The sequence below is a fragment of the Helicoverpa zea genome, chromosome 22 (genome assembly GCF_022581195.2).
Source record: "Helicoverpa zea isolate HzStark_Cry1AcR chromosome 22, ilHelZeax1.1, whole genome shotgun sequence".
NCBI classification, from domain to species: domain Eukaryota; kingdom Metazoa; phylum Arthropoda; class Insecta; order Lepidoptera; family Noctuidae; genus Helicoverpa; species Helicoverpa zea.
Window position 1 is genome coordinate 8,498,609 of NC_061473.1, and position 26,011 is coordinate 8,524,619.

At 35.2% G+C, this 26,011-nt stretch overlaps 1 protein-coding gene across 3 annotated transcripts in view; it reads right to left on the reverse strand.

Annotated features, from left to right (window-relative positions):
- LOC124641603 (KH domain-containing, RNA-binding, signal transduction-associated protein 2-like) overlaps positions 1-26,011 on the reverse strand; it is a 264,723-nt gene that overhangs the window by 125,799 nt on the left and 112,913 nt on the right. For all 3 annotated transcript variants that reach the window (XM_047179750.1, XM_047179749.1, XM_047179748.1), the window contains exon 3: positions 8,600-8,764. In XM_047179750.1, the coding sequence (XP_047035706.1) occupies positions 8,600-8,711 (112 nt within the window). In that variant the 5' untranslated portion in view covers positions 8,712-8,764. The remainder of the gene's footprint in view (positions 1-8,599; positions 8,765-26,011) is intronic.

Consider the following 26,011-nt stretch of genomic DNA (forward strand, 5'->3'; position numbering starts at 1 on the left):
GCAACGTCCTACAAAAAGTAGATTAGGAAATGCTTGTCAGAATGTCCTTCAAGAAATCGGAGCGATTATCAGTCCTACAGAAAGTCTGATGTGGGCGAGAAGCCTGAATGTTTTGAAGGAATGTTATGACTTGAAGTGATCCTGACTCGTTAAAATGTCATAAAGGCTGAAACCGGGAAAATCATTCATTCATCATTGTAGGTATCATTTGTTTATCTCAAAATTACTGAAAATTTTGCCCTCGGTTTCATCCGCATTACTAGAAAGTCAATTTTGAGAGGGCAAATGGTAAAAGGATTTTAAAATACCGATACAAATATATAAAAGAGGAGCATTCGTTGCTAAGATTGGCGCGTTTTATATTATTTAGCTTTATAATATTATAATAGACATAACAAATCATAAAATATTAAAACAATAACACTAAGAAAACGTTCCAACAGAACTAATTATATTAATTAGTCACCGAGTGAACTTGTTCTGTCTGACAGCTGTTACGAAATAACATTCTAAACTTATTGTAGCTGAAACACTGTGACGTTTATAGTATTTTTATTGGTTTAATAGTTTATTTTTGTAAGGTGTTTATAATTATTATACCTACTAGATTACACTTGCTTTACTCAGAATCTTGAAAGAATTTTATGTATCCCAGCATATTATTATGAACACCACGTGTTTACAATTTCAGTAGCAGTCAACATTATTTTTTATATATTTATTCATTATTTGACTAAAAAAACTAAAGCTAACAGCTTATTATATTGATTTTCCTTGTTTTTATATCCGTCTTTCACTGCACAGCTAATTACGACGAAGCTATCCATCTATCCATCATCTGCTTAACCTTGTCCCAACTATGTTGGGGTCGGCTTCCAGTTTAACCCGATGCAGCTGAGGACCAGTATTCTACAAGGAGCGACTGCCTATCTGACCTCCTCAAAAAAAGTGTATTTTATGTCTCGCGGAGTATGTCTCTTTCTTCCACCTCATGCATGAGCATGTCTTCCTCTATCTGATATCATCTCACAAGTGACATTCTTTCCACATCCTGATATATCTTTCACACAACTACACATCGTCTCATTCGTCAAAAATAAATCTAGAGACCGTAAAATAACATGAAATCTAACACAAATTTAAAAGAAACAATAATTTTGAACGAACACTTAAAGCTATTAATTCCATACCTTGACCGGTACCTATAAGAAACGACCGGTAACTATGAAAAATGACTGGTTATGTTGTTCACGTAACAAGCTCGCGTGACCATTGAACCGAAGTGAAATTCTTATTTTATTCATTTATTTAAAATTTCAGACGCGTTCATAAATAAAATTCTAATTAAAACAATTTGTTTTGCTAAGTAATCTTGGGCAATTTGGTTTCGTTTCAATTATAAATGGTTTTCATTTGACAGTTCATTGAAATTGGCTTTGTAGGACGTCATTTTAAACGACTCTAAAAAATGGACGTTCTCAATTTGACCTGTGTTTGTGCGCGGTTATCACGTTTGGCTGATTTTGATGTGGTTTTCAGCATTGTTTAGAAGAAAGTTTAGGTAAATACCTATTGATAGTAGTTTTTAGGGTTCCTTACCCGTAGGGTAAAACGGGACCCTATTGTTTTCGCTCCTTTGTCCGTCCGTCCGTCTGTCACCAGGCTTTATATCATGAACCGTGATAGTTAGAGAGTTAAACTTGATCTTTTTGCTCATTTTTGCTATGGTACGGAACCCTCCGTACACGAGTCCGAATCGCAGTTGGTTTTTTATTCCACTTCATTTCTCTCTAACTAGACATTAACATTTATTTACCACTGAAAGAGACATTGCTTTTAGGAGACAAAGTTGTCTTCATTGTATTTCTAAATTAAGTGATGCGTCCACAGTCACACCTACACCACAAGTGCATTATCTAGACTCAAAATAACAATATAGGATAGAGAAAATGAAAATACAATTACAATAGAAAGCTTTCATTAGTTCACCAAAACAAAGGAAATGCGAAAATCATCAATTTCTCTAACGTAACTCTATTCAAATGTGTAAGAATTGAACTGGATTTAAAAATAAATGATATCCATATATTATCGACTTGTGATTTTGCGAAAACTCACACTTTTATTCGTCACCATTTTTTGTTTCGATTTTTTTCAATCTATTTCCATGAATTTGTTTAATTATGTTAAAACTTAATAGTTCTTTGCCCAACCCCAAATTATAGTTATTCAGCAAAGCAAGTCTCTTAAAAGGTCGGCTAGGAGCAAAGTTCTTTGGACACAGAGAACGGTTTAGTGCTACAAACGCAGTAAGGAGTTTCAGGAGCGGGTTGTAACTAAGTACATACACAAAAATAAGTGATTTCATTTCGATGTTCTGACTGTTTTTATTATATTACAGATTCAAATAACAGACTGTTCGTCGAAAGGCTTCGAAAGGCACTTTTTTGCCTGTATACGCACACATATAAACAGTTTTTGATTAATTTAATGTTGTATGGATAATGCGTCATTTTCCCAAATACATTTTCTTCAACACATACAAGGCTCCGGATATTATAAAAAATTACTCGAACACATTATGATATGGTATCCAAAAGCAGTTAGGAACACAATTTATAATAAATTCTCGAAACAGCCATTAATCATCCCACTTTTAGGCTAATATGCTTACTTTATGTAATGATCATATTTCATTCTTATGCCTACCACTTAAATACTGATTTATTTTTATATTGAAGCGACTGGAGTGAGGTTAAAACCATCTTCTTTGCAATAAGTTTATGACAGTCGTAAGCTAGAGCCAGTTTATCATCGACAATAATTGTAAATATTAATATATTTATAAGAAAGAAAGCAAAACTATTGTTTTGGAGATATTCTTGAATTGGGTTTTTAATTCTTGAAAGCAATAGCAAACCTTGGAGGAGGTCTTCTAGAGACTTTCGACTGAAACCACGAAAGGGCAAAGGAACTATTAAATGATGGGGTTACCACCAACAAACGGAACTATAAAATAAATAATTTCTCGTAAAAAAACAGCTTATACCGTAAAACAAAAACTAACAATTTGAAAGAAAGTAAAATCACACATACTCCGTTACTACAATATTATAAACAGCAAAAGTCAGGCTATCAGATGCAGTGACCCACCTTGGTCATAGTATACCCAGATTGAATGCATTGAGGTTCGTTAGCAAGCCGCAATGGAGTAACTCCTAAGAGATGTTAGTGGCGCCCAACGTGGGACTCGAATTTCTCGGATCCAATTGAATAAAAGTAAAGTTGTAGAGTTGTTAAATGTTTAAAAACACATTCAATTATTATTTTTTAATAATAAACACGACCTATTCGTAGTAATGATTAACCAAACAAAGTTGGCGCCCACCGTGGGACAACTCGTTCAATAAATAGTTTATATTTTCCATAGGTAATCTTGTAATAGTTCAAATTAAATTAAAGCAAAAAGTATAAAGTAACCACTTTAAGTATAATCCAGTTTTACTAAACTAAGCCAATCCAATCTTAATAACCACTAGACAACATTATTTACCCATCACAGTAAATAAAAATCTTCGTAAAAGATTTTTATCAACGGAAGTAACTACTATAATAAAGTTAATGACCAATATTAATTTTAAAAAACTTCTCAATAGGACGTCTATCGCCACTCACAGTTGCTATGCAAATGATCAAAGGGCTATGATTGGCCTATATACAGTTAGTAGTGGTTAGTGGTGGGGGGTACTTTAATAGTGAATACAAGTGTATCATGTTTGCTAACTATTAATTGGATATTTGTTTTATAATTATGGCGTTTTTATCGTGAATTATGATGCTACTGAATCTCTATACGAACGCGCTAATGTCGAGGACTGCTGAACCGATTTGAAAAAATATTTCAGTATTAGGTAACGTATCTATGGAGAAAAGCTATAAGCTATTCAGCCAGAGAGATCTTCAGAAGACCATTAAGAGTCTGACATTCCAATGAACCCACAAATAAAACCATATATCTTTGATGATTTCCCATCGCACAAAAAAGACAAAATTCCGATGAAAGCTTGGCAGTAGATATATTTAAACACCTCAACCACTCACCTTATTTAAAAAGAAACAGGTAGGCACATAATATATTACTAAGTGGACCAGTTAAAAAAATATAAACATATATCAGTCTTTCTAAATCCATATCTTAAAAGATTTGAAAAATATTTCCAACGACCCGTTTTAATTGACACTAATCTAAATAGAATTCACTCCGTTTTTATTCGTTGTAAGTCTACTATGAAGACATTATTCGATAAAACAAGGCAATCACTATGTTTTACGATGACAAAACATGAATTTTATTATCATGCTTAGTGACTTACTGTGAAAAAAAACAAAAGAATTGAAGAGGCAATATAGTAGAGTTATTACCAGTTAGGCCGGGCGCCCATTGACGGGGCGGCGCGGTATTTTTAGGCTACAAATAAAAATATTGTATTGAGTGAAAAAGTTGAAAATTCAATGTTAACGGTTGTTTGTGCGAAAACAATAACCTTCCGTACCGTACATTGTAAATTTTACCTACGTCCCGCCCGTGGGAACTAGTCTAGTGCAACTGGTAAAAAAATAGTTACCCATAGCCTTTGTCCAAAACACTGCTATCTAACACGGAAATATTTTTTCAAATCAGACCAGTAGTCAGTGAGATGAGCGAGTTTAGGCGAACAAACAAATATACATATAATATCATAGAGTTCTATTTATACTCGTCCCATAAAAATTACCGTGACGTACCGTACCATCAATGGGCACTGGGCCTTATGTGAATCGAATGAGCGTTTTGGCGATGAAAGGTCCTTTATACCAATAAACGTTTTTTACTTCAATTGCTATAGACATAACAGTCGTTCAATGAGACAGGGCGTTTTATGGCATTGGTTTTTGCCATAGATAGATGATAGCAGACGTAGATGCGGTAATATAAAATTATATCCATACTAATATGTATCTAAACAGGAAACATTTGTTTGTTTTTCGATGATTCTAAAACTACTCAATTGATTCTAAAAAATATTTCACTATTGGAAAGCTACACTCTTCCCGAGTAACATAGGCTATATTTTATCCCGGTACGGGCAGTAGGTAATTCTCAAGGGACGCGAGTAAAACTGCGGGAAAACGACTAGTTACAAAATACAAAATAACGATGTGTTGAATTAATGTTTCACTTACAAAAAGTTACCTTTCACAAAAAAAAAAAACAAAATAAGTGGTTTTAAAGCAATAACTTAAAAATTAACGAGATTACTTCTAGATATGAAAACTCAGTCCTACTTTTGTTCTAATTTCAACCTTATCTCTTTAGAAATAAGCACTAAAATTAAAGGGTTGGTAGAAATAATCTTTTGTAACATTTCAACAAGTATCTCAAGACAATAAAAATAAATCAGAGAAAACCAGTATTGTCGGGAATTTTCCGATTTTTATCGGCCATTTCTCGCTCTGACATACGAGGTTGTTAGCGATAACCAATGAAAACGTATCTTGTGGTAATTCAATGTTTAAAACGATGTTATAACCATATTATTTCGATGTAAATCAGAGTTATGTCGTTACGTTTGAAAATCATTAAAAGTACTTAGTAATTTTACTGAAGCAAATATCCAATGAAGTATCGAAGGATTCCGGGGCTGCGGGATTGTTCGAAAGAGTTACCGCGTCCCTGGTACATAAAAGGCCTACGACGGAACACGACGGTGTTTTGTCAGTAAGAGTCTGACACTCCCTCACCGCTGCTAACCCACAGCGGGAGGGGCCATTTCATGATTTTTGACGTTGTTAAAAAAAAGCTTTTGTTCTCCACGATTTGACCTAAAAACTTTTGTGTTTGAAAACCGCTGGAGACAGGCAGACTTCTCAAAATATGACCTACCTAGATACCTACTTATTCTTCAAAAACACTTTGCGTAGATCTAAAAGCCATTAAGACCAGGTGTTGAGATCACAGTACATTGATCTCTTTGTTAAATTTATATCAATTAGAGGTTAGAGCCATTTAGTTATTCATTTGAAGAATTTTGTGAGCAATTTTATGAAAGAAAAGGCAGAATTTGAAAGTGAAATTCTTAGGAATACATACTGGAGTTAATATAATTTATTTTCTAGTCTTAAGTGAGTATGTGTTTTTTACTCTGATTATGGTATGTGATTTTTTCACACACATTTGTTTGTGAACAAATAATAAGTAACTTGCTTGCTAGCATGTGTCTTCGCGCACACATGTTAAAATTCGCAGATTTTTTTTTGTATGTAAGCAAACAATATGTTACTGTTTGGTAGAGCGAGCCATCTGCCCAGCATTTTCCTTAGATTTTTTAATAATCTTCCCAAAAAGGGGGAGCATCTCAATTCGTCAGGATCTTTTTTGCTAGATTTAGTAGACTAAAAAAACATTTGTGTGCGTCACAGTGCCACAAACTGATGGAATCTTGCCACAGAATATAAATCGCGCTTTAACAGAATATAACTCATGACGTCATATTATTGATAAAAATCTGTGCACAAACATATGTACATAACCTTACAGTCTGTGAATCAATAACCATCATAATGTCATTATGTTTTATTCGTACGAGTGTGTGAGTGTGTAGGTACAGCGAAGGGTTAAATAAGTACTTTATAATATTGTTTCATTTTAGGGTTACGCATAGAACTTATTGAAACGTATATTTTTTTTAGTGCCTGATACCTGTCCGTATACGATATGGTAGTCTGGATATGAAAGTTTTTGCACATATCAACTACTGTTCGGAATTGTGCAGTGCCTGAGTGGGCCTTTTTGAAATATTTTTTGAGAAAAAAACGAGTGAATGTAATTCTATCAGTCTATTAGCAGTCAACAGTTTATCTATCAATTTCTTTCAGGGAAAACCAGTTATAATTTATTACATATTAGATGGTAGGTGTGTATAGTTTTTATACATAACAATGTTGTAGATTGAGTCAAATAATAAATTGTTCACCAGAAAAAGAAAGTTAAAAAGTTAAAACGTAACAACTTACCGTCTTACCACAAAAACTTTTAAACGTCAGTTTATGCCTTGTCTAAAAAAATGACAAATTATGACGTTGACATATGGTTCATTTTGCAGCCAAAATTTTATTAGACAAGTGTAAAACAGGGTTTAAAGTTTTTGTAGTAAGGCCCATAATGTTTTAAATGTGCTTAGAGACTATTTAAGTAACGCCACGGTGGTATAAATTAAATTAGCTAATGTTGGGTATAGGTACAATCAAGACTTTATAAGTAGGCACAAATTATTTACTACGATAATATCTGTATATAAGTCATCTTTAGAGCTATATCTACTAAAACACCGGTATTCAGCCGCATCCAGTTAGACTGGAAGCCAACCCCAACACAGTTGGCAAAAAGGCTCTGTAGATGATGAGGACTATATCTACAGAACCACGAAAGAAAATAATTTAAAGGACGAAGGAATTATTATACTGATTGGAGGTGATGCCGCAGGCTTATATACGCTAGTTACCATTTCAGGCGTAACATAAGCATGATTACAAATATCATTACCAGAAAGCCAAGTATGATTACACCTTAATAGCAATAATTACGAAATTTTCTTTACTAGAACTTGAAAACTAGCTTAATGACAGACCGAACGGCTAATTTTAGCTGTAGGTAAATTATGTCAAAGCCTACGGTAAGCTTAGAACATTAAACCAACCGAAACAGACATAAAGCTTATGCGATAAAGTACAATTACAATTTACAGCGCTTACGCAGTGGTTGATTTTACGCTAGGTTTTTCCGCGCGTTAAAAAGTCCTGTGTGTGACTGATTATAGGTGAAAGACAATCTCGAGGAAACCTGGACTATCAAAAGTCTGAAGTCACCAACCCGCATTGAGCAAGCGTGGTGATTAATGCTCAATCCTTCTCTGTGTCAGAGGAGGCCTGCGCCCAGCAGAGGGACGATAAAAAAGGCTGATGATGGTAATGACACATACGAGTATGAGAAACAAAATTATACCTTTGGCAGAGAGGAAGGCGCTTCTTGTTGGTTAAGTTATCTAAGACGCAACGTGTTATCAGATTTGCTTATATTTTATGAGTTTTACCAAACTTCACGGTTTTGGTTAGATTTGACGATTGTCGACACGGTTTTCAGGTCAAGATTTTTGTCACAAACGTTGGATTGTACAGCGTAGACTTGTTAGTTTTGATTTTCTTAGAACTTAACTCTTAGGTAAACTTATCAAATATTAAAACGATTAATATGTATGTCAGCTTGTATTTACTTAAGTATATAAAATATTTGTTTGTGTAACTAGATATGGCTGTTGGAGGCATATCTAATTAATGCCATCTAAACATAAGATGATATGCCTATACGAAATAGATGAGACAGTTGCACAGCGATTTTCAAACACCATTTGCCTATTTATTTTTATTTTACTCCTCTAACTAACTCATATAGGAATTATGATTTATTTATACCTAGTTCAATATGCTACAACACTTGGGCCATTATACCCATTGTCCATTCCATTACTGAAATGTGAATATAGGCAATTATCTCATAACTTACCGTTCTTATGAGCATAGTATCCAGTCCCAGAAGATGAACCACTTCCAGTGGAGGAGCCCTGCGGAGGACGGCCCTCCTCGTCCACCTCCAGCGGCAGCGGAGTAGCCTCCATCACTCACTGACACACTCACTTGGCACTCATCACTAACTCACTTGCACTACTCACTTATACCTGGAAAGAGATGAAAAAATAGTATTAATATTATAAAATATAGTATTTACATATGTATATAAAATACGAGTGTTTATATGGTTGAAGTGTGTGTGATTCTGATTAGTTTTTTTTTTTTTTGGGTAAATAAAATTATTGTATGTTGTTTTGGTTTAACAAATATAATGGGGACAAGGATGAATAAGTTTTCTTTTTATTTAAACGGTTCCAAGTAATTATTAGTTATAAGTAAGAGCATGACAGACTTATAGACAGACATAGGGTTGTTTTGTATTCATATTGTAAGGATTAAATCTGATAAACACAAACCATGTTGTATTTGCGTTATTTTCGGAATATTTATGAAGTTATAATAATATTTTATTGAATAATATTAATAGCATTAACATTTAAAATCCTTTTGCGCAATAAATCATAATTTTCAAGTAAAGCAAAGGATATTTAAAGTAAAATCGTTCGTCTATTAAATTAGCAAATTAAGTGCCAGCCAGAAGGGACGCAATTTAAACCTTGGAATTCACTGCAAGATATATTTTATCGCGTAATATACGACAGGTATGTAATCGTTTCATTTGAAACGCTAATTTGATTAAGGATTTAGTGCATCTGGTTAGACTGAAAATAAACACCTAAATTATTGGGAAACTGGCAAAAATGATTTTTGATGATTGATAAAAAAATGCTTTCTATTGAAAAACGTTTATTCGTTCACTAGCTTTCACGAGCGGTTCTAACTACATCCTGTAAGAAATACTCTGCGCACCTGGATTAAAAGTAGCTTGTACCTTTCCTCGATAAATGCACTATCCATCGACTATCGAAATGACATAATCATATTCTAACAAACTCTTCAACGTATAATATTAGTAGGTATAGATGTACCTCATATATTTGATTGCTCTCAAGAAATATATTTTTGGCATGCGTGCCACCCAGGTTGGCCGACAATAAACAAGCTTAGATAGGAATTTGAGCGACAGTTGCGGCTTCTATTTATAATCCAGCCTTATAATATACGTTCAAAAATATATTTCAATATATCAACGTACGGCTATAACGTATGTAAGTCATGGTGACTGAACAACCAACCTCTCAAAGTATGTGTGGGTTCGATTCCAGTTTAGGCAAATACCAATGCAACATTTCTAAGATTGTATGTTCTTTCCATGTATATCTTGGACACCAGTGACTGATTCAATGTGAAGGAAATATTTCGGGGAAACCTGGACTATAAAGTATGAAATCACTAACCCGCATTGAACAAGCGTTGCGATTAACGCTCAATCCTCCAGAAGAGGGCTATGTTTGTTCAGTGGAACTTGGCTATTATAAGTTTGAATATGAGAAAAACAAACTAATTAACATACCTAATAAATCATTTTGATACAAAATACGTGTTCTAGTCTTCCTTATTCTTATTCTTATTCTTTATTGCACATACTAAACAATAAATACATACGGGATACAGACAGTTATGTACAACGGCGAGCTTAACCCAGAATTGGGTCTTCCTACATAAGATTTACGTTTTACTACCTAATATAATAAAATTGTATTTGTTATGCCAACATACTTATAGTGCCAAACGATCTTTAAATATTAAGGAATCTTCTGTAAACACGTGTCTTTAATTATTATAATATTTAGTAGAATAAAATATCATAAAACTCTTGGTCGTAGAGTAACTGTCCTAAAGTCTTAAATGATCTCCCAATTCTATCACACTAGTGAGAAGTGATATATGGATCTTTTTGTATATACTTGTCTTTTGGAATATTTGATAGTCTGGTAGACGCCTACGCTAGTCCGGAATCTATGATTAGTAGCTATTGTCAAGCCGCAGCGTGTCTTTGGTTTAAGGAAATAAATAACATGAAATTGCAAATAAATAATACGAATATTAAGGAGCTAAACTTAGTAACCACTGGTCCTATTTCAAGAATTATTTCTGTGTAAACAGTCCATTTATGGAGGGACACTATAGGGTAATTTTATACGATGTTTCCTTGGGATATGGATGAAATCGCGGGATAGAGCTAGTCACAGGAAAGTACCTTATCAGTCAGTCTGAGAGAATTTATACCCGTGAGAAATGAGATACGGTATGAGTAAACTTGTCATCTTCGTCAAAATTGCCCTTCGTTACCGAAATTCCTCTTACAAAACATTACAACAATACAAACAACAATTTGAATGACCCGCAACTCGCAATACATACAGCCATATAAACCGTCCGGCCGTCGGTCATAAACCAAACCCGTGACATCATACACATGTCGTGCCAACTGCTACTGACTGATATTTCCTTTATTTTATTAGTTACGAGTATTGTGGTCTATTGTATTTAGCTATTGTTCTGTTTGTAGCAGGAGTAACTAGCGAGAGATTGCGAGATTATAGTATTTATTGTCCATAAGTTTTTTTATTGAAGTTCTTATGGTCATCTGGTTGAATCAAACTCAAGGCTCAACTATATAATACTCTCGTATATAATACTAGCTGTCCCCCCCGTTCTACCGGCGTCCTGAGAGAATGACTTCTCGCATCCGGATAAAAAGCAGTCTGTTATTTTGCGCCCTTAATTTTAGTCGGTTAAGTAGTTTAGTTCTCGCGTGAAATCGCGAGGACAGACTGACATACGGGGTTATTTTTTCACCTCTAAAATGTCGGTATAAACATTGAAGTTGCTGTCTGGTTGTAAAACTGATAATTTCAATATTGATATGCAAAATACTTTATTTATAGGTATGTAGTGTATTCTAGCTTTATTTCAAGCCTATTACAACAATAGTTCGTAAACGCAAAATAAATGGACCAACGAAAAAACACAGACACACTTCAACAATACCTTCAAGACAGCTCAGTATAAAATTAAACATTAAAAAACACAGATGAGAAATGAGAGAATTCAAGAGTAATTATAATAACCGAGTCTCATTGGCCTTGCCGCCATTTTGAACGGAGACAGTCATTCATAACATAAGACAACCGTTTGTAGTCGAGCGTCGACACGACGCATCAAGAGTGTGAAATAACACGGATATAGGCCAGATCATGGGAAAATGAACCTTATAATCACTGTTCTTTAAAGTCCCTTAATATACAAAGCACACAAGTTTACTTGGATTATAATAAACATAATGTCATAAGTGTCAATGGTTATAAAGTACATTTTCGCGTGGATGGTCATATGAATCTCTTAGTGAGTGACGTTTTCTTCATAAAGATCGTATTTCCTTGTGTCATGTTAGGAAAACTAGCTGTTACCCTGAAGGAGCTATATTCTAGATTTGATTTAGATAATAATATACTTAAAGGTACTTTTGTCATGCACTAGCTTCCGTATCTGGGTAAAAAGTAGCTCTTTGGTATGTTATTCCGATACGTAAAATGTTACTGTAAAGTCTTGCAAAATCCATAATATAATTAAGTCCATCTTACAGAGCTTACACTAGAGGATTTTTCGCTCGGTTTTTCCGAACACTGGATTTTGACAGCAAACAATTGACAACTACCGATTCAAATGCTGACACGTGAAACCGCGCGATAAATTTTCTGTCAATTAAAATGTGTCGCGCGTAAAAAAACCGAACGGTAAATCGTGATATCCAAATCATATCTTCTATAGCTTTCATATAGCTTATCTTTCTATACAACGAGGTCCTAATACAGCATTTCGCTCTTCATTTCGTGCCGGCCCTCCACTTAATGAGACATGCGAAATAAGGAAATATTTGCAGCATCCCATCTTGAGCTAAGAAATTTACCCTAATTTAGGGAGGACCCTTTTTTGATGGTATTTACTTATACCTTTAGGATATTACTTTATTGTATATTAAATCTTAAGTGGACTCCAGTGGGCGGTGTGTTTTCAATGCGTGTTTTGGATATTTGTGTAAGTGTTAAAGAGCTATTGCTACTTGTTTATGCAAATTAGGAGGAAAATGTTATAGAAAAGATAAATTTAACAAAATATTCGTAACGTCATAATTATTATACAGGTACTAGTCGTTTTCCAGCGGATTTACAAAATTTCTTCGTAAAATATTGCCTATGTTACAGTGAAAGAATTTTTCAGATCGGTTTAATAATTTCCGAGCCTTCATTGTCCAAACAAACAAACAATCAAAAATATATTTCCTCGTTACTATGTTACTATAGATATATGCGAACTCTTTGAAATACGAAGAATTTATACTTTTGAAACCAGCATGAAGACATAAAGTTCTAAGAAGAAGTCTAAAACGATTTGTGTCAGGAGTTACTCATGATAAATATTCTTAGTACGCAGGAGATGAGACGGGAATTATAAACCACCTGTAGATTTACTAGAATTCTAAGAAAAATATATTATACGCGGTTTCACCTGTCCAAGGGAAATATTTCAAGTTTTTCTAAGTTCTTGTAAGTTTATTAAGCAAGTTTTCAATTGGGATAGTGAGTAAGCTGATAGTAAAGTTTGTGTCTATTGTACCTACATTTTTATTTTCTTGCTTTTTTATTGTTAGTGAATCTATTTATAATCGTCGCACCAATATTATAAACGTGAAAGTTTAAACGCAAAGTTGTGTTTTACTCCTTTCAAAAACTACTGAACCCCCAATAATATTTGGCCTACCTTTAAACCGGGTGTGCGATGCGATACAGTTTTCTCGGAAAGTGAGTATAAAACGGCAACGGAAAAGTTAGTTCTGCATATTTCTGTTTTGTAGAACAATAAAACTATTCTCAGGAAATCGCTACAAAAGTATATATTTCTTAATTATTCCATCCGCATAGTCTATTTTATTGGAATATGGAAATGGCAAGCTCGTGCAGAGAGCGGTTAAGAAAACCAGCGAACGTTTTTGTTCAATTAACATAATGTTCATTTCTTTAGTAACTTATGATTATTGTGTTGGCTTCTGACTTTAGAATTAGGAATAACTTGAAGAAAGTTTTTTTCACCATTTTATAACAGAAGAACTATCATTTTTTTTTTTACAATTTATATCAGGGTAATATTTATATTGAAATACCTACTCTGTTATATCTTCAGCATTAGTATAGGTTCATTAAAACTAAATCAAAGCATGAAAGGACCATGGGCAAAAATGTATGAAGCCTGGGCTCACCCACCAACAGAGATGAGACCACTTTGAATATACTTGTAAAGCACTAAATATAAAGATTTAAACTCATTTTTGCGAAGAATCCATGGGGTTATTTTGCTATGAAAATTTTTCTCCGACCATAAATAAACTAATATTCTGCAAAAAGTAGTGCTGTTATGGCAGTGTAGGTTTTGTTATTGAACACCTTTAACTAGTTTTAATTCCAGGTTTAATGTATACATAAAAAATAAAACAGCTGTTAACAGTTAAAATTATTTTTGTTAACATTTCAATCAATATCAATAATAATGTCGTCTAAATATCCTGCCGGTGGATTAAATTGTGAGTGCCTGCCTCACCCTAGATACCATATTATTGAAATGATATGAGCACAACTTCCTGCTGAGCGTCTACCTGTTAGACACGAGTAGTAATACTGAGCGATGGCATCTCGACCCATTTCGTTTCTGTTAACCAGAATGTATACCTACGTAATATGTAAACCTATTTAGGTGCATATCTTTTTTTTGCCATGGAATTGAAGGTAGTCCCCATAGTAACAATTTTAGTACAAACAAAAACCTTCACAACGGCATATGCTATAACTCTGTTGGACAATGAGCCCAATTTGACTCATGGTCCTTTAATAATTAAAATATAACCTACCCAAAAAGTTCAGCATAAAACCTTATTAGGAACACAAAAAAACGAGCAATCTGTAGAACCTCCTTCGAAAACCACTTGGCACAAAAGAAAAAAAAACACTTCACACAATTCGAATTCCGAAACCGACTATTCAAATTTGGCACGGCGGGAAAGTCGGTTGCTTCCCGCCTGTGGCTTGCAATAAACTGAAGACGAATTTGGTTTGACTCGCCACTATTTTTACAAACGCTCTACCTCGGGAGCTAGACCATCTTGTTTATTTTTATTTTATTTTTACAACTCGTAAAAGTATTTAGATGATGTTGATGGAAATAAAAAGCAATAAATCTCTATTTAATAACGTATAGACGTAACATAAAACTGTTTCCTCGAAGGGTTGTGAACACGGAGGAAGGAAAGATAGCGGAGATGCCATAAGGAAGGTAGGTCAGGCGCTTGCTTGTAGGTCAAAGTAAGGTACAGTAGGCGTGATCAGTTACTAAAACTAACGAAGCGTTTGGTTTCTTGTAAAATTCTTGTCCTTTTTATTTTATTTTGAAAATAATGGGCAGGTCCCATATAAGGCGTATAAGGTTGGATCTAGTAACGTTTCTCGTCCCCCGAACACCACTATTTTAGCGCGCCACTTTCTTAGGAAACTTTGCGTTATGACATCTCCGCTAGTCATTCTGTTCTCCATGGTTGCGAAGAAATGTACCAGCACGTAAAGTTTAACGACGACGGTTTTACGTGTATCGTGAATAAATTGGACATTTTATTGGTTACGGCTGTAGTTAGACATTTTATTACGAAATAACCTTAATTTTTTCAGAGATATCAAAGAATAAATACGTTTCTTAATCTTCAGTAATGATCATAAAAACGAGTGAAACAGTACTTAAAAAATCAGCCAAGTGCGACAAGCCAAGTCCGACTCGCGCTCGAAGTGTTCCGTACCAATGAGTAAAAAAAATTTTTGTATGGGAACCTCCAAAATATTTATTTTATTCTAGTTTTCAGTATTTGTTGTTATAGCGGCAACAGGAATACATCATCTGCGAAAATTTCAACTCTCTAACTATCACGATTCATGAGATACAGCCTGGTGACAGACGGACGTACGGACGGACGGGCAGAGGAGCGAAATCAATAGGGTCCCGTTTTACCCTTTGGGTACGGAACCCTAAAAAAAAGTAAAACTATTTCGCTCAAAATATTCAAAGATTTTCCAAGTCATCCTTACCTACTTAACTCTTTTTGAAGTCTTGTTAATTTAACAAGTAAGCACTTTTGTTAGAAACTTTAAGCGTTTAGCTGATGCATCTGGTCTTGATATTCTTTCAGAAATGTTTACTTAACATGCATTACTTACCTATATTTTCTTTGGTAGCATGTTTATTTCTTATAATCTATTCATTTGTTAATATTTATAATATTAATTACAAATGGTTATGGAAAGCGGAAGGCACAAATTTGCCGTTAATTGCTGATGATTTAAAAGAAATTAGCGTCCCACCCCGGCCTTGTCCGGCTGTGTTCCTACACCTATCGTTTCCCCACATTCCATCTATGGGAAAACTGTACGAAAATCCGTGCAGTTTTTCACTTTATCTCGAACAAATAGAAAATGAAACGGGACGCAGAATATTCTGTGATTATGAATGTTTGTTAAAATTAAATATATATGTATGAATACCTATATATTCAGACAGATTGAGCACAAGCTTATTTATTTCCTTAAAAAAATCCTCTTCAGCCAATATCCTCCACCACTTTCTTAACTCAAAATCAAAACGTTCTAGCTCAAATTACCCTCTCAAATAGGTACCAATCTAAGCCAACTCCATGAATACATTAGACTCTGATTCACAAGCCTTGATACTAATAGTACCCGCACACTGCAAGCTTTTAGTCGGCCGATAGTTTGTTTGGGCTCATAAATCAGTATGAAGATGAATGGTAGTACGTACATTACAGAGATCAGGTATTTAGCCGTTATCAGACCTACTGAAAAGTTTGAATGGAATCAAGATTTTCTTTAAAAAAAAATTTGCCAATCACAGATGATGATGATGTCCTCCGAGCCGATTATCGGACACGGCGATTGTTGTCGTGTAAGGAGATTAGCCAACTGCGTAGGACAAATTATAGTGCACAAGCATTTTCGCAGACACAGGTGCACTCACATAGCTCGATGGGAGGCAATCCGACACGACCGGAGAGAGATTGTTTAGTCTGCACTGTTCGGGTACTCTAAACGATTTCGTAGATATCTGAGTGAATTTGCAGTCAACACCATCTGTTCACATTTATAGTTTAACGATTCACAATTGTCTGCAAATCGTTAAATTTAACGAGACTATTTTAAACGTTACGCTAGATAAATTAGAATAACTGGAAGTAATGGAATTTAGGTCTTAGATTTATTCAAGAAATCTTATTGTTTCGCTTTGCTATTCATTTCAAAATGTTCTAAGTATTTCACATTAATTATTTGACATTCCAAGTAGAAGGCTTAAGGTGTTACATCATTTAACTATACCTAATCATATCCGGATCATTTTCAGTTGCCAAACGCCAATTGACTAATAGGCCTCAAATATTGTACGACTGATTATGATTTTCATCTCAGGCTAGTAACTTTTTTCAATTATAATGTTCTTTTTCAATATATTTTGGACACCAATGACTGAAAAAAGGGAATGGACAACATCTCGAGGAAACCTGTACTTACCGAATCTAAAATCGGCAATCAATCCGCCGAGCATGCGTGGTGATTAACGCTCATTCCTTCTCTGTATGAGAAGAGACCTCAACCCTGCAGTGTGACTATAAAAAGGCCAATGATAAAATGTATGTGACATGCGACCTTTTCTTTATGATATTACTACTTTGTGGCTAAAATAGTTGATACTAAGGTGACCACTACTATACATTGTAGGTAGCGTTCGTGCGTAAATAATAAAGTAACTATGACATTTATAGGGACAGAATGTAACACTGCAAGTTTGCAAAGGAACTGTCATTTTGTAAATAAATACATTGACATACATACAGTTCTCGTCAAATAAGTCTGCCTCTCTTAGGGCTGCCATCCGTCCGGGTTTCCCCGGATTTGTCCTCGTTTAGAGGCCGTCCGGGGGCCGTCCGGGCGGGGTTTTAAGAAGTGTCCGGGGAAAACCCGGACACTTTTTATGTAAGGAAGCACCTCATTGAATTTAAGTATATGTTAATAGTAAATGGATTACAAATTAGGTATTATTTTGTTTAAAAAAATCGTACTCGTTCGGGGAAAAAATGCGATTTACGCCAAATGTCCGGGTTTTTTTAATGTTTGTCCGGGTTTGGCGAAATTCGAGATGGCAGCCCTAGCCTCTCTGAAGACAGATATTTTCCGCTTTGCGCATGCCTTATAGTGGATTATTCGCATATTTTGACCAACGGCCAATTTCGGAGGCGCAGAATTTTATGTGTAGCGTGCTGTGCACACTGCCTCAAAAATGGGTGCTCGTTATCTACTCTAAGCTGAAGTTAGTTTGTATGAACGCGCTTGTCTCATTAAATAGTTGACCGATTTTAAAAATTCGTTCAGTTTTAAATAGCCCATTTATCGAATGAGGCTTTTGTCCTGCTACGTATAGTATGTAGTTTCTACTAGACGAATTTTTTTTTTCTCCAATCGGAAATCCAATATTAAAGTACAGACATGCGCCGCGTTGATACCTAGATCAATGAGCCAGTAAATTACCTACAAATGTAGGACAAAACATTTATATGTTAATATAAGAAGGTTACGTAAAGCTCAATGGGAAAATAGATTACCTACAAACAACTGGAAGCTTTTGTATAGACATAATAAATTATAGTCAAATAGGAAAAGTCACCCATATTGTGATTAGCACGAGGTTTGAATTAATTGTAGCTAACACGTGGTTCCTGTCATATTTACAGGGACCAGTTTGTTGAAAAAATTGTATTGGTTTTGTTTTTAGGTGCAAAAATTGTTAAACGTCAAAACTTCATGGACAGAAAATGAAACCTTTTTTACCTTTTTCTTCTTTGTTCTTTTGTTCTGCACTTTTGTTTTAAAGCTGTCACTAGAAAAATGTCATGAAGGCAAAAATTGTATTTTAATTTATTGTTTATTGTAACTAATTATTTCTACTATGATTAAAAGCTTATAAGAATACTCGACGCTTTGACTAAAACCCTGTCTGCGAGGCATTGTAAACATTGGTGACCCCGACGTGATCGCGGCCGAAATCAAGACTTGGCGGTGTGACGGCGGCGGCCGTGGCGTGATGACCATACCGGACTCAGCCGTTATCATGCTCATAACGGAATGTGGTAGTGAGTGACGCGGTTTGGCCATAGGGAAGTACGCCCAATCTTAGTTCTATTAACTTTGGAGTCAGATAACCTCTAATTGAAATGCCTCAACCTACTTAATCTATGTAACGAAAGTTTAACCTCCTACTTTGAACTTCTTCTACTTGTATCTCGCTTAAGGACGCACCCTGGCATTTTCCAGATTCGCTGTGTACACCTGCTTCTTGGGTTCCTGTGGAATGCACTGCTACTGCTAGATATCTCTATTTGCTTGCTACAGCAAATGCTTGCTGTATCTTGTGCTGTGTGACCTGCTTTGCTCGCGTGCGTCGCTGACTGAAGTTCGTAGTCGTTGCCTGTGCGCGACTAGCACGGTTTGGCTTTGCTTTCTTTAACTTAACATACCGTGTCTAATACTGGAATAACTTATTTCTTGACGGCCTGTTCAGTTCTTATAAGCTTCCACTATGTCTGCTGAATTAAAAGCTCTTATTCGGCAGCGGGGTTCAATAAAGGCTAGAATAACTTTATTTGATAAATACTTAAAATCTGTTAAACTGATAGAAACTGATAGCATTACTAAACAAATTATACTTGAAACCGAGATAAAACTAACAAAATTTAAAGAATTGTTCACACAGTTTGATGAATTAAAAACTAAAATTGAAGAATTAGATCCCACACAGTTGGAAGAACATGACTTGATAGAAAGTGACTTTTGTTCTAATATTGCTAAAGCTCAATTGTTAATCGAAGATCTTAGCCCTACTGGAAATACGAACTATAATTCTTTAGCCAACTCTCAAAGTAATAAACAGGATAGCCACTATAGTCACAATATTAAATTGCCTACCATTCAGTTGCCTACCTTTGATGGAGACTACTTGAAGTGGATGGAATTCAGAGACACTTTTGATTCATTAATTAACAATAATGACAGTATTTCTGAAATAAATAAGTTTCATTACCTTCGTTCTTCATTAGTGTCAGGAGCGTCTAATGTAATTAAGTCTATTGATTTCACGGCTACCAACTATAAATTAGCGTGGACTATATTGACTGAACGCTTCGATAATAAAAGGATAATAACTAATAACCATCTAAAAGCTATTTTGAATTTCGACAATATAACTAAAGAAAATTACAAATCTTTGCGTTACATGATAGATTATTACTCTAAAAATATTAGAGCCCTGTCTTCTTTAAATGATCCTGAATCCCGCTGGGATATTTTACTTGTATTCATCATGGCATCAAAACTAGATGGCGCCACAAGTCGCAAGTGGGAGGAACATAGGAATACTATTACCACTGCTCCGACAATTGAGGAATTCTATACCTTTTTAAGAAACCGTGCTGACGTTTTAGAAACCGTGCAGTACACTACTAATACTAATAAATCTGATAAACAATATTATTCTAAAGATATTAAACAAACCAAGTCACTTGTTTCTTCTAACATAAATGATAATAAAAAATGTGTTGTATGTTCACAAGATCATTTACTATATAAATGTGAAAAGTTTAAGAATATGTCTGTAGATGCTAGATTTAATGAAATTTCCAAGCATAAGCTTTGTCATAATTGTCTGCGTCCTGGTCATTTCTCCACTCACTGTAATCATCACTCTTGCAAATTCTGCAATAAAAAGCACAATTTATTGCTACATAGATCACGGTCTAACACTGACAAGGCAAACTCATCTGTTGACAAGACTTCTGCAATGTCACCTCCTCAAGAAGCTAGTTCTTCCCAGGTAACTTCTACTATTGCTTTGTTTAATCCTGTGTCACACTCTGTGGCAAAACCTGGGCAGATCCTGCTATGCACTGCTCAAGTCAATATAATTGACAGTCGATCTTCTGAGAATTATACGGTTAAAGCTCTCTTAGACAATGGAAGTCAGTCTTCATTCATTACTGAAAGATTGCAGAGAAAAATGAACTTGTCTTGTTCCAATACAAACATATCAATTGCTGGTATAAATAATAAAGTGACTAATACTAATAAAATGTGTAACATAAAACTTAAATCGCGGATTAACTTATTCCAGACTAATGTAAAATGTCTTGTTGTGCCTCAAATTACTGGCACATTGCCTAATTCCTTTATTGACTCCTCTGATTTAAATTTTCCTAAATCTATAAACCTAGCAGATCCTACCTACTATATACCCTCTGAAATAGACATACTGCTAGGTGCTGATGTTTACTGGGAAATTGTTGATTCTAAACAAATTAAATTAGGAAAAAATAAACCTACACTACAAAAATCTAAACTAGGTTGGCTCGTGTCTGGCCCGACCGGTGTGAGATCTACTCCTTCTATCACCACTCATTCTAACTTTTCTCAGGAGATTAAGGACACTCTGACTAAATTCTGGGAAGTTGAAGATATTCCTACCTTTTCAAATAAAACCCTTAAGCTTTCTAATGAGAAACAGTATTGTGAAAGTCATTTCGTGGAAAACACTGTCCGCTTGAATGATGGAAGGTTTTGTGTAAAAATTCCTCTGCGTGAAGTCCCAAGGGAGGCTTTAGGAGACTCTTATTTTGTTGCTAAAAGGCGCTTCTTGAATTTGGAAAGAAAACTGGATAAATCTGGAATGAAAAATGACTATGCTGAATTTCTTAATGAGTATCAGCAATTAGGACATTTAACTGAAGTAACACGTCCGAACTTCGGATATTATATTCCTCATCATGCAGTAATTCGCGAAAGTAGTGAAACCACTCGCCTAAGAGTAGTATTTGATGCATCTTGTAAAACCTCTTCAAACAAATCGTTCAACGATATCCAGTTTGTTGGACCAGTTGTTCAGGACGATTTAATGTCGATTCTACTCAGGTTTCGTAAGTATGCCTATGTAGTGACAGGCGACGTTGAAAAAATGTATAGGCAGATCATGCTAAATGAATCACAGCGCCATCTACAGCTAATACTCTGGCGGGAAGACAAAAGCCAGCCAATCAAAGTATTTCAATTGAATACTGTCACTTATGGAACAGCTTCAGCTCCTTATCTGAGCACAAGGTGTCTTGTGCAGCTCGCATCAGAGTGTTCTAATGAAGCTGTCGCCAAGACGATTAGGCATGACTTCTATGTAGATGACCTATGTACTGGGTCAGATTCAAAATCTCAATTGAAGGCCAATATTTCAGGAGTAATTGGCAAACTTGCAGAAGGCTGTTTCCCTTTACGGAAGTTCAGAACTAATTCTCCTGACATTTTTGAAGACTTACCTACTACTGGCTTATCTCAGGACTTCAGTAAAGAATCTTCTGTTTTAGGATTGAAATGGTCACCTAGCCCTGACATTTTGCACTATTCAGTTGAAACTAAATCTACTCCTATAACAACTAAACGCGCTATATTGTCAAATTCGTGCCGAATATTTGATCCCTTAGGTCTCTTACCTGCTTGCACTATTTTCCATAAAATCTTATTACAGAAACTTTGGTTACTTAAAATCGACTGGGGTAATGAAATCCCAACTGATATTAAAAGGTCATGGAAAGAATTCTATAAAGAATCTGAATATTTCACTCAGATACCTAGATACATTTTCTGTAGTTCTCCTATTTATATATAGGTCTATTGCTTTTCTGATGCTTCACAAGAAGCATATGGTGTATGTATTTATCTAAAGTCAAATAACAATTTAGGTGCTTTACTTAGTGCTAAACTATATTCCAAAGTCCTTCATTCTTTAAACCTTAGTATTTCACGCTCAGTATTTTGGACAGATTCAACTATAGTTCTATGGTAGTTAAAAACTCCACCTAGAACTCTTAAAACTTATGTAAGTAACCGTATTGAACAAATTCGAGAATTATCTGATGTAACTACTTGGCGTCATGTATCATCTGAGTAAAATCCTGCTGATATGGCGTCCAGGGGCATTCGACCACGGCTTCTCTATAATAATACTCTTTGGTGGCATGGTCCTTCATTTCTGACCAAGCCTGAAGATGAATGACCCCAATTTAAAGCTACTTCTTCTACCTTGCCTGAAATAAAAATAAGTTTAAATATCCAAACTATTACAACTTACGTTGTACCATTTCAAAATTAACTCCGAACTATATAAACTACAAAGGATATTTGCTTATGTACTAAATGTATAAACAACAGTAATAGGCTGAGTACTAAACTTAATGGTGTACTTACTTGTTCTGAGTTGAACAATTCACTGGAACTATTAGCTAAGGTGTCACAGAGAGAAAACTTAAAAACTTTGTAGGTGCCAATAACGAACTGAAAAGGCTGTTCAGAGAAAATGAGCGGTTGATTAGCGACTACGCGGGCGGAGCAGGCATACAATTTAAACTCTCATCCGCATATGCACCGCATTTCGGGGGAATCTAGGAGGCCGGAGTCAAAACGGCCAAATTCCATTTAAAACGAATAGCGGGTAATTCTAGTTTAACCTTCGAGTTATCTACACTCTTTGCACCAATTGAGGCTCTTATGAATTCGCGTCCCATTACTGCAATGTCAGCTGATCCATCCGATCTTTCCGCACTTACTCCTGGGCACTTTCTTGTGGGTAGACCGTTAACCTCGCTGCCATCACCCGTGACTGAGAAGATCGGTATCAACCGGTACCAACTTATTGAGCGCCTACGGCAACACTTCTGGTCTCGTTGGGCAAAGGACTATCTAGCCACTCTACAGCAGCGTGTAAAATGGCAGCGAGAACAGCAGCCAGTTCGTGTCGGCGACTTAGTCTTCGTGTTGGACGACCAGCTACCACCCTTGAAATGGCTTATGGGCCGCATTCAGAAGCTCTATCCAGGAACTGACGGTGTTTGCAGGGTAGTCGACGTCAAGACAGAGAACGGCGTCATTCATAGGCCCGTCTCTCGACTAGCCCTACTAGATTCCCATGAGCTCTTTGGGGAACATGTCCCCAAGGGGGGGGAGGATGTTAAACGTCAAAACTTCATGGACAGAAAATGAAACCTTTTTTACTTTTTTCTTCTTTGTTCTTTTGTTCTGCACTTTTGTTTTAAAGCTGTCACTAGAAAAATGTCATGAAGGCAAAAATTGTATTTTAATTTATTGTTTATTGTAACTAATTATTTCTACTATGATTAAAAGCTTATAAGAATACTCGACGCTTTGACTAAAACCCTGTCTGCGAGGCATTGTAAACAAAAATATTAAAAAAACAGGTAACTCATTTAAAACACATGCCGAAATTAATCAAGTTCTATCGAAACATTGTTATGCCTTTACTTCTTATTGGACGTGTATTTATATAACACATTTTTAACAACCACTTATTGACCGCGGCAAAAATGACCTTTTTTGCCCTTGGCAAAAAATGTTAAAATAATTCCAAATAAACAGAACAATCGAAACGAAAATTTCATAAAAACATAAGCATATTAAAAGCTAACCGTCGTAAAACATAAACTTTTAAACGTCTAAAATAAGGTCCGTTCAGCCACACTTTTCTAGATAAGTGTTCAAGGTGTTTAAGTTTTTGTGGTAAGGCTGTAAATATTTAAACCAATACACTGAAATCATCATCCTCCGAGCCTGAAATAAATTAAAACACATTTTCTTGATCCACACTCCCGCACCATCTTGGCATGTTTCCCAAGACAGTTTTGACGTTTAGAAAAAAAAAGAATAGCTATTTTTCTTAATGCTTTTATTAACAACCGTACATCATCTTTTGGTCTCCATTTAGAACTAGACATACACGATATTATCGTCCTCCTTTCTGTTTCAAAGAATTTATTGCCAGTGAAAAAAAAAAATTTCTCATCTATTCTTTAGTACCTATATAAAGAGGAAAGATTTGATTGTTTGTTTGTTTGTTTGTTTGACTCGAATAGGCTATGGATTTACTGAACCGTTTTGAATATTTTTTTCACTGTTAGAGAGCTAAACTATCTGCACTGAACATGGGCTATGTTTTATCCTGGTACGGGAAGGAGTTTCCCCAGGGCGTGGGCTATCAAGCAAAAACCAAATTACAGAATGCGGTCCAATCATGGAATGTCGATCCACCTGCTCACCCGACTTAACTGATCACCGAATACCAGGATATCACAAGTTACATGAACATACCCATAACCAAGTATCGACACTATTGCTCACCATGTACCAGGACAGCATAACATACATGGAGCAAATCCCTCGACACGCGAGTGAAACCGCGTGGAACAGCCAGCTGACAATATTTTTTTTTTTGCTCTCAATATTACTTCTATCTCATTTGTTTCGTAATTTATCAACGGTTCAACTGATGGGATAAATGGTGTAATTTTTTTTATTAAATATTAAATTGGTACGCGTTTTGGGCGTGATTGTACTATTGAGTTTTTTTTCACCATTTTAATATGCTAATGAGATGTTTGATAAAGCTTTATTGCTTGTGAAAGTGGAACGGGTTGATTTCTTATATTTTTACATAGAATATGAAAAAAATCTACTACACAAAAAACGTGCAGAGGACAGCACATCAACCTACCCCAGTCTCTCAAACTTTTTCAATAGATTTTCAACCTTATCACAATCGTGGAAGGTAAATTTGACAGATTCGGGTAGGTTGACCTGCTGTTTCTGTACCACGGCCGAAATGACATTATTTTTAACTATTATTGATCATACTTTTAATTAAAAAGTCAACATTACATAAAAAACTGCATTGTTTACACAACGCTGACACATGAAAGAGTAAAATAAAGTGACAAGCTGTCAAAGTACACTCGACTACACAAGTGGTTCGCAATTTAAATTTGCACGCAAATTAATGACGTGTGCGCCCGTCAAATTGGAGGTTCAGAACCAGGCATTACCGAATTCATGGCGCCGCCGAGACCAGGGGTTCGCATTGAGGATAATTAAAGCGAATTTTACTGGATTGGATGCAAAACGTATTTCTGCATCTCTGTTTTGATTTTGAAATGAATTTTTGAGAAGTTGGTTGTATGTTGTAGGAGTTGGTTTAAAGTGTTTTTGTGAATTTATATACTTACACTGTTTAATTTTATAACACTGCATTTAATTAAAAAAAAATATTAACTGAAAAGCTTTTGTTCACTCATAGTAAAATCACCAACTGGTTTAGATTTAATTAAATTAGTATGTATCTAGATTGAAATTGCAGTAGGTACAAAAAAAAATCATTTAATTAAAACATGTAGGTAAAGTTA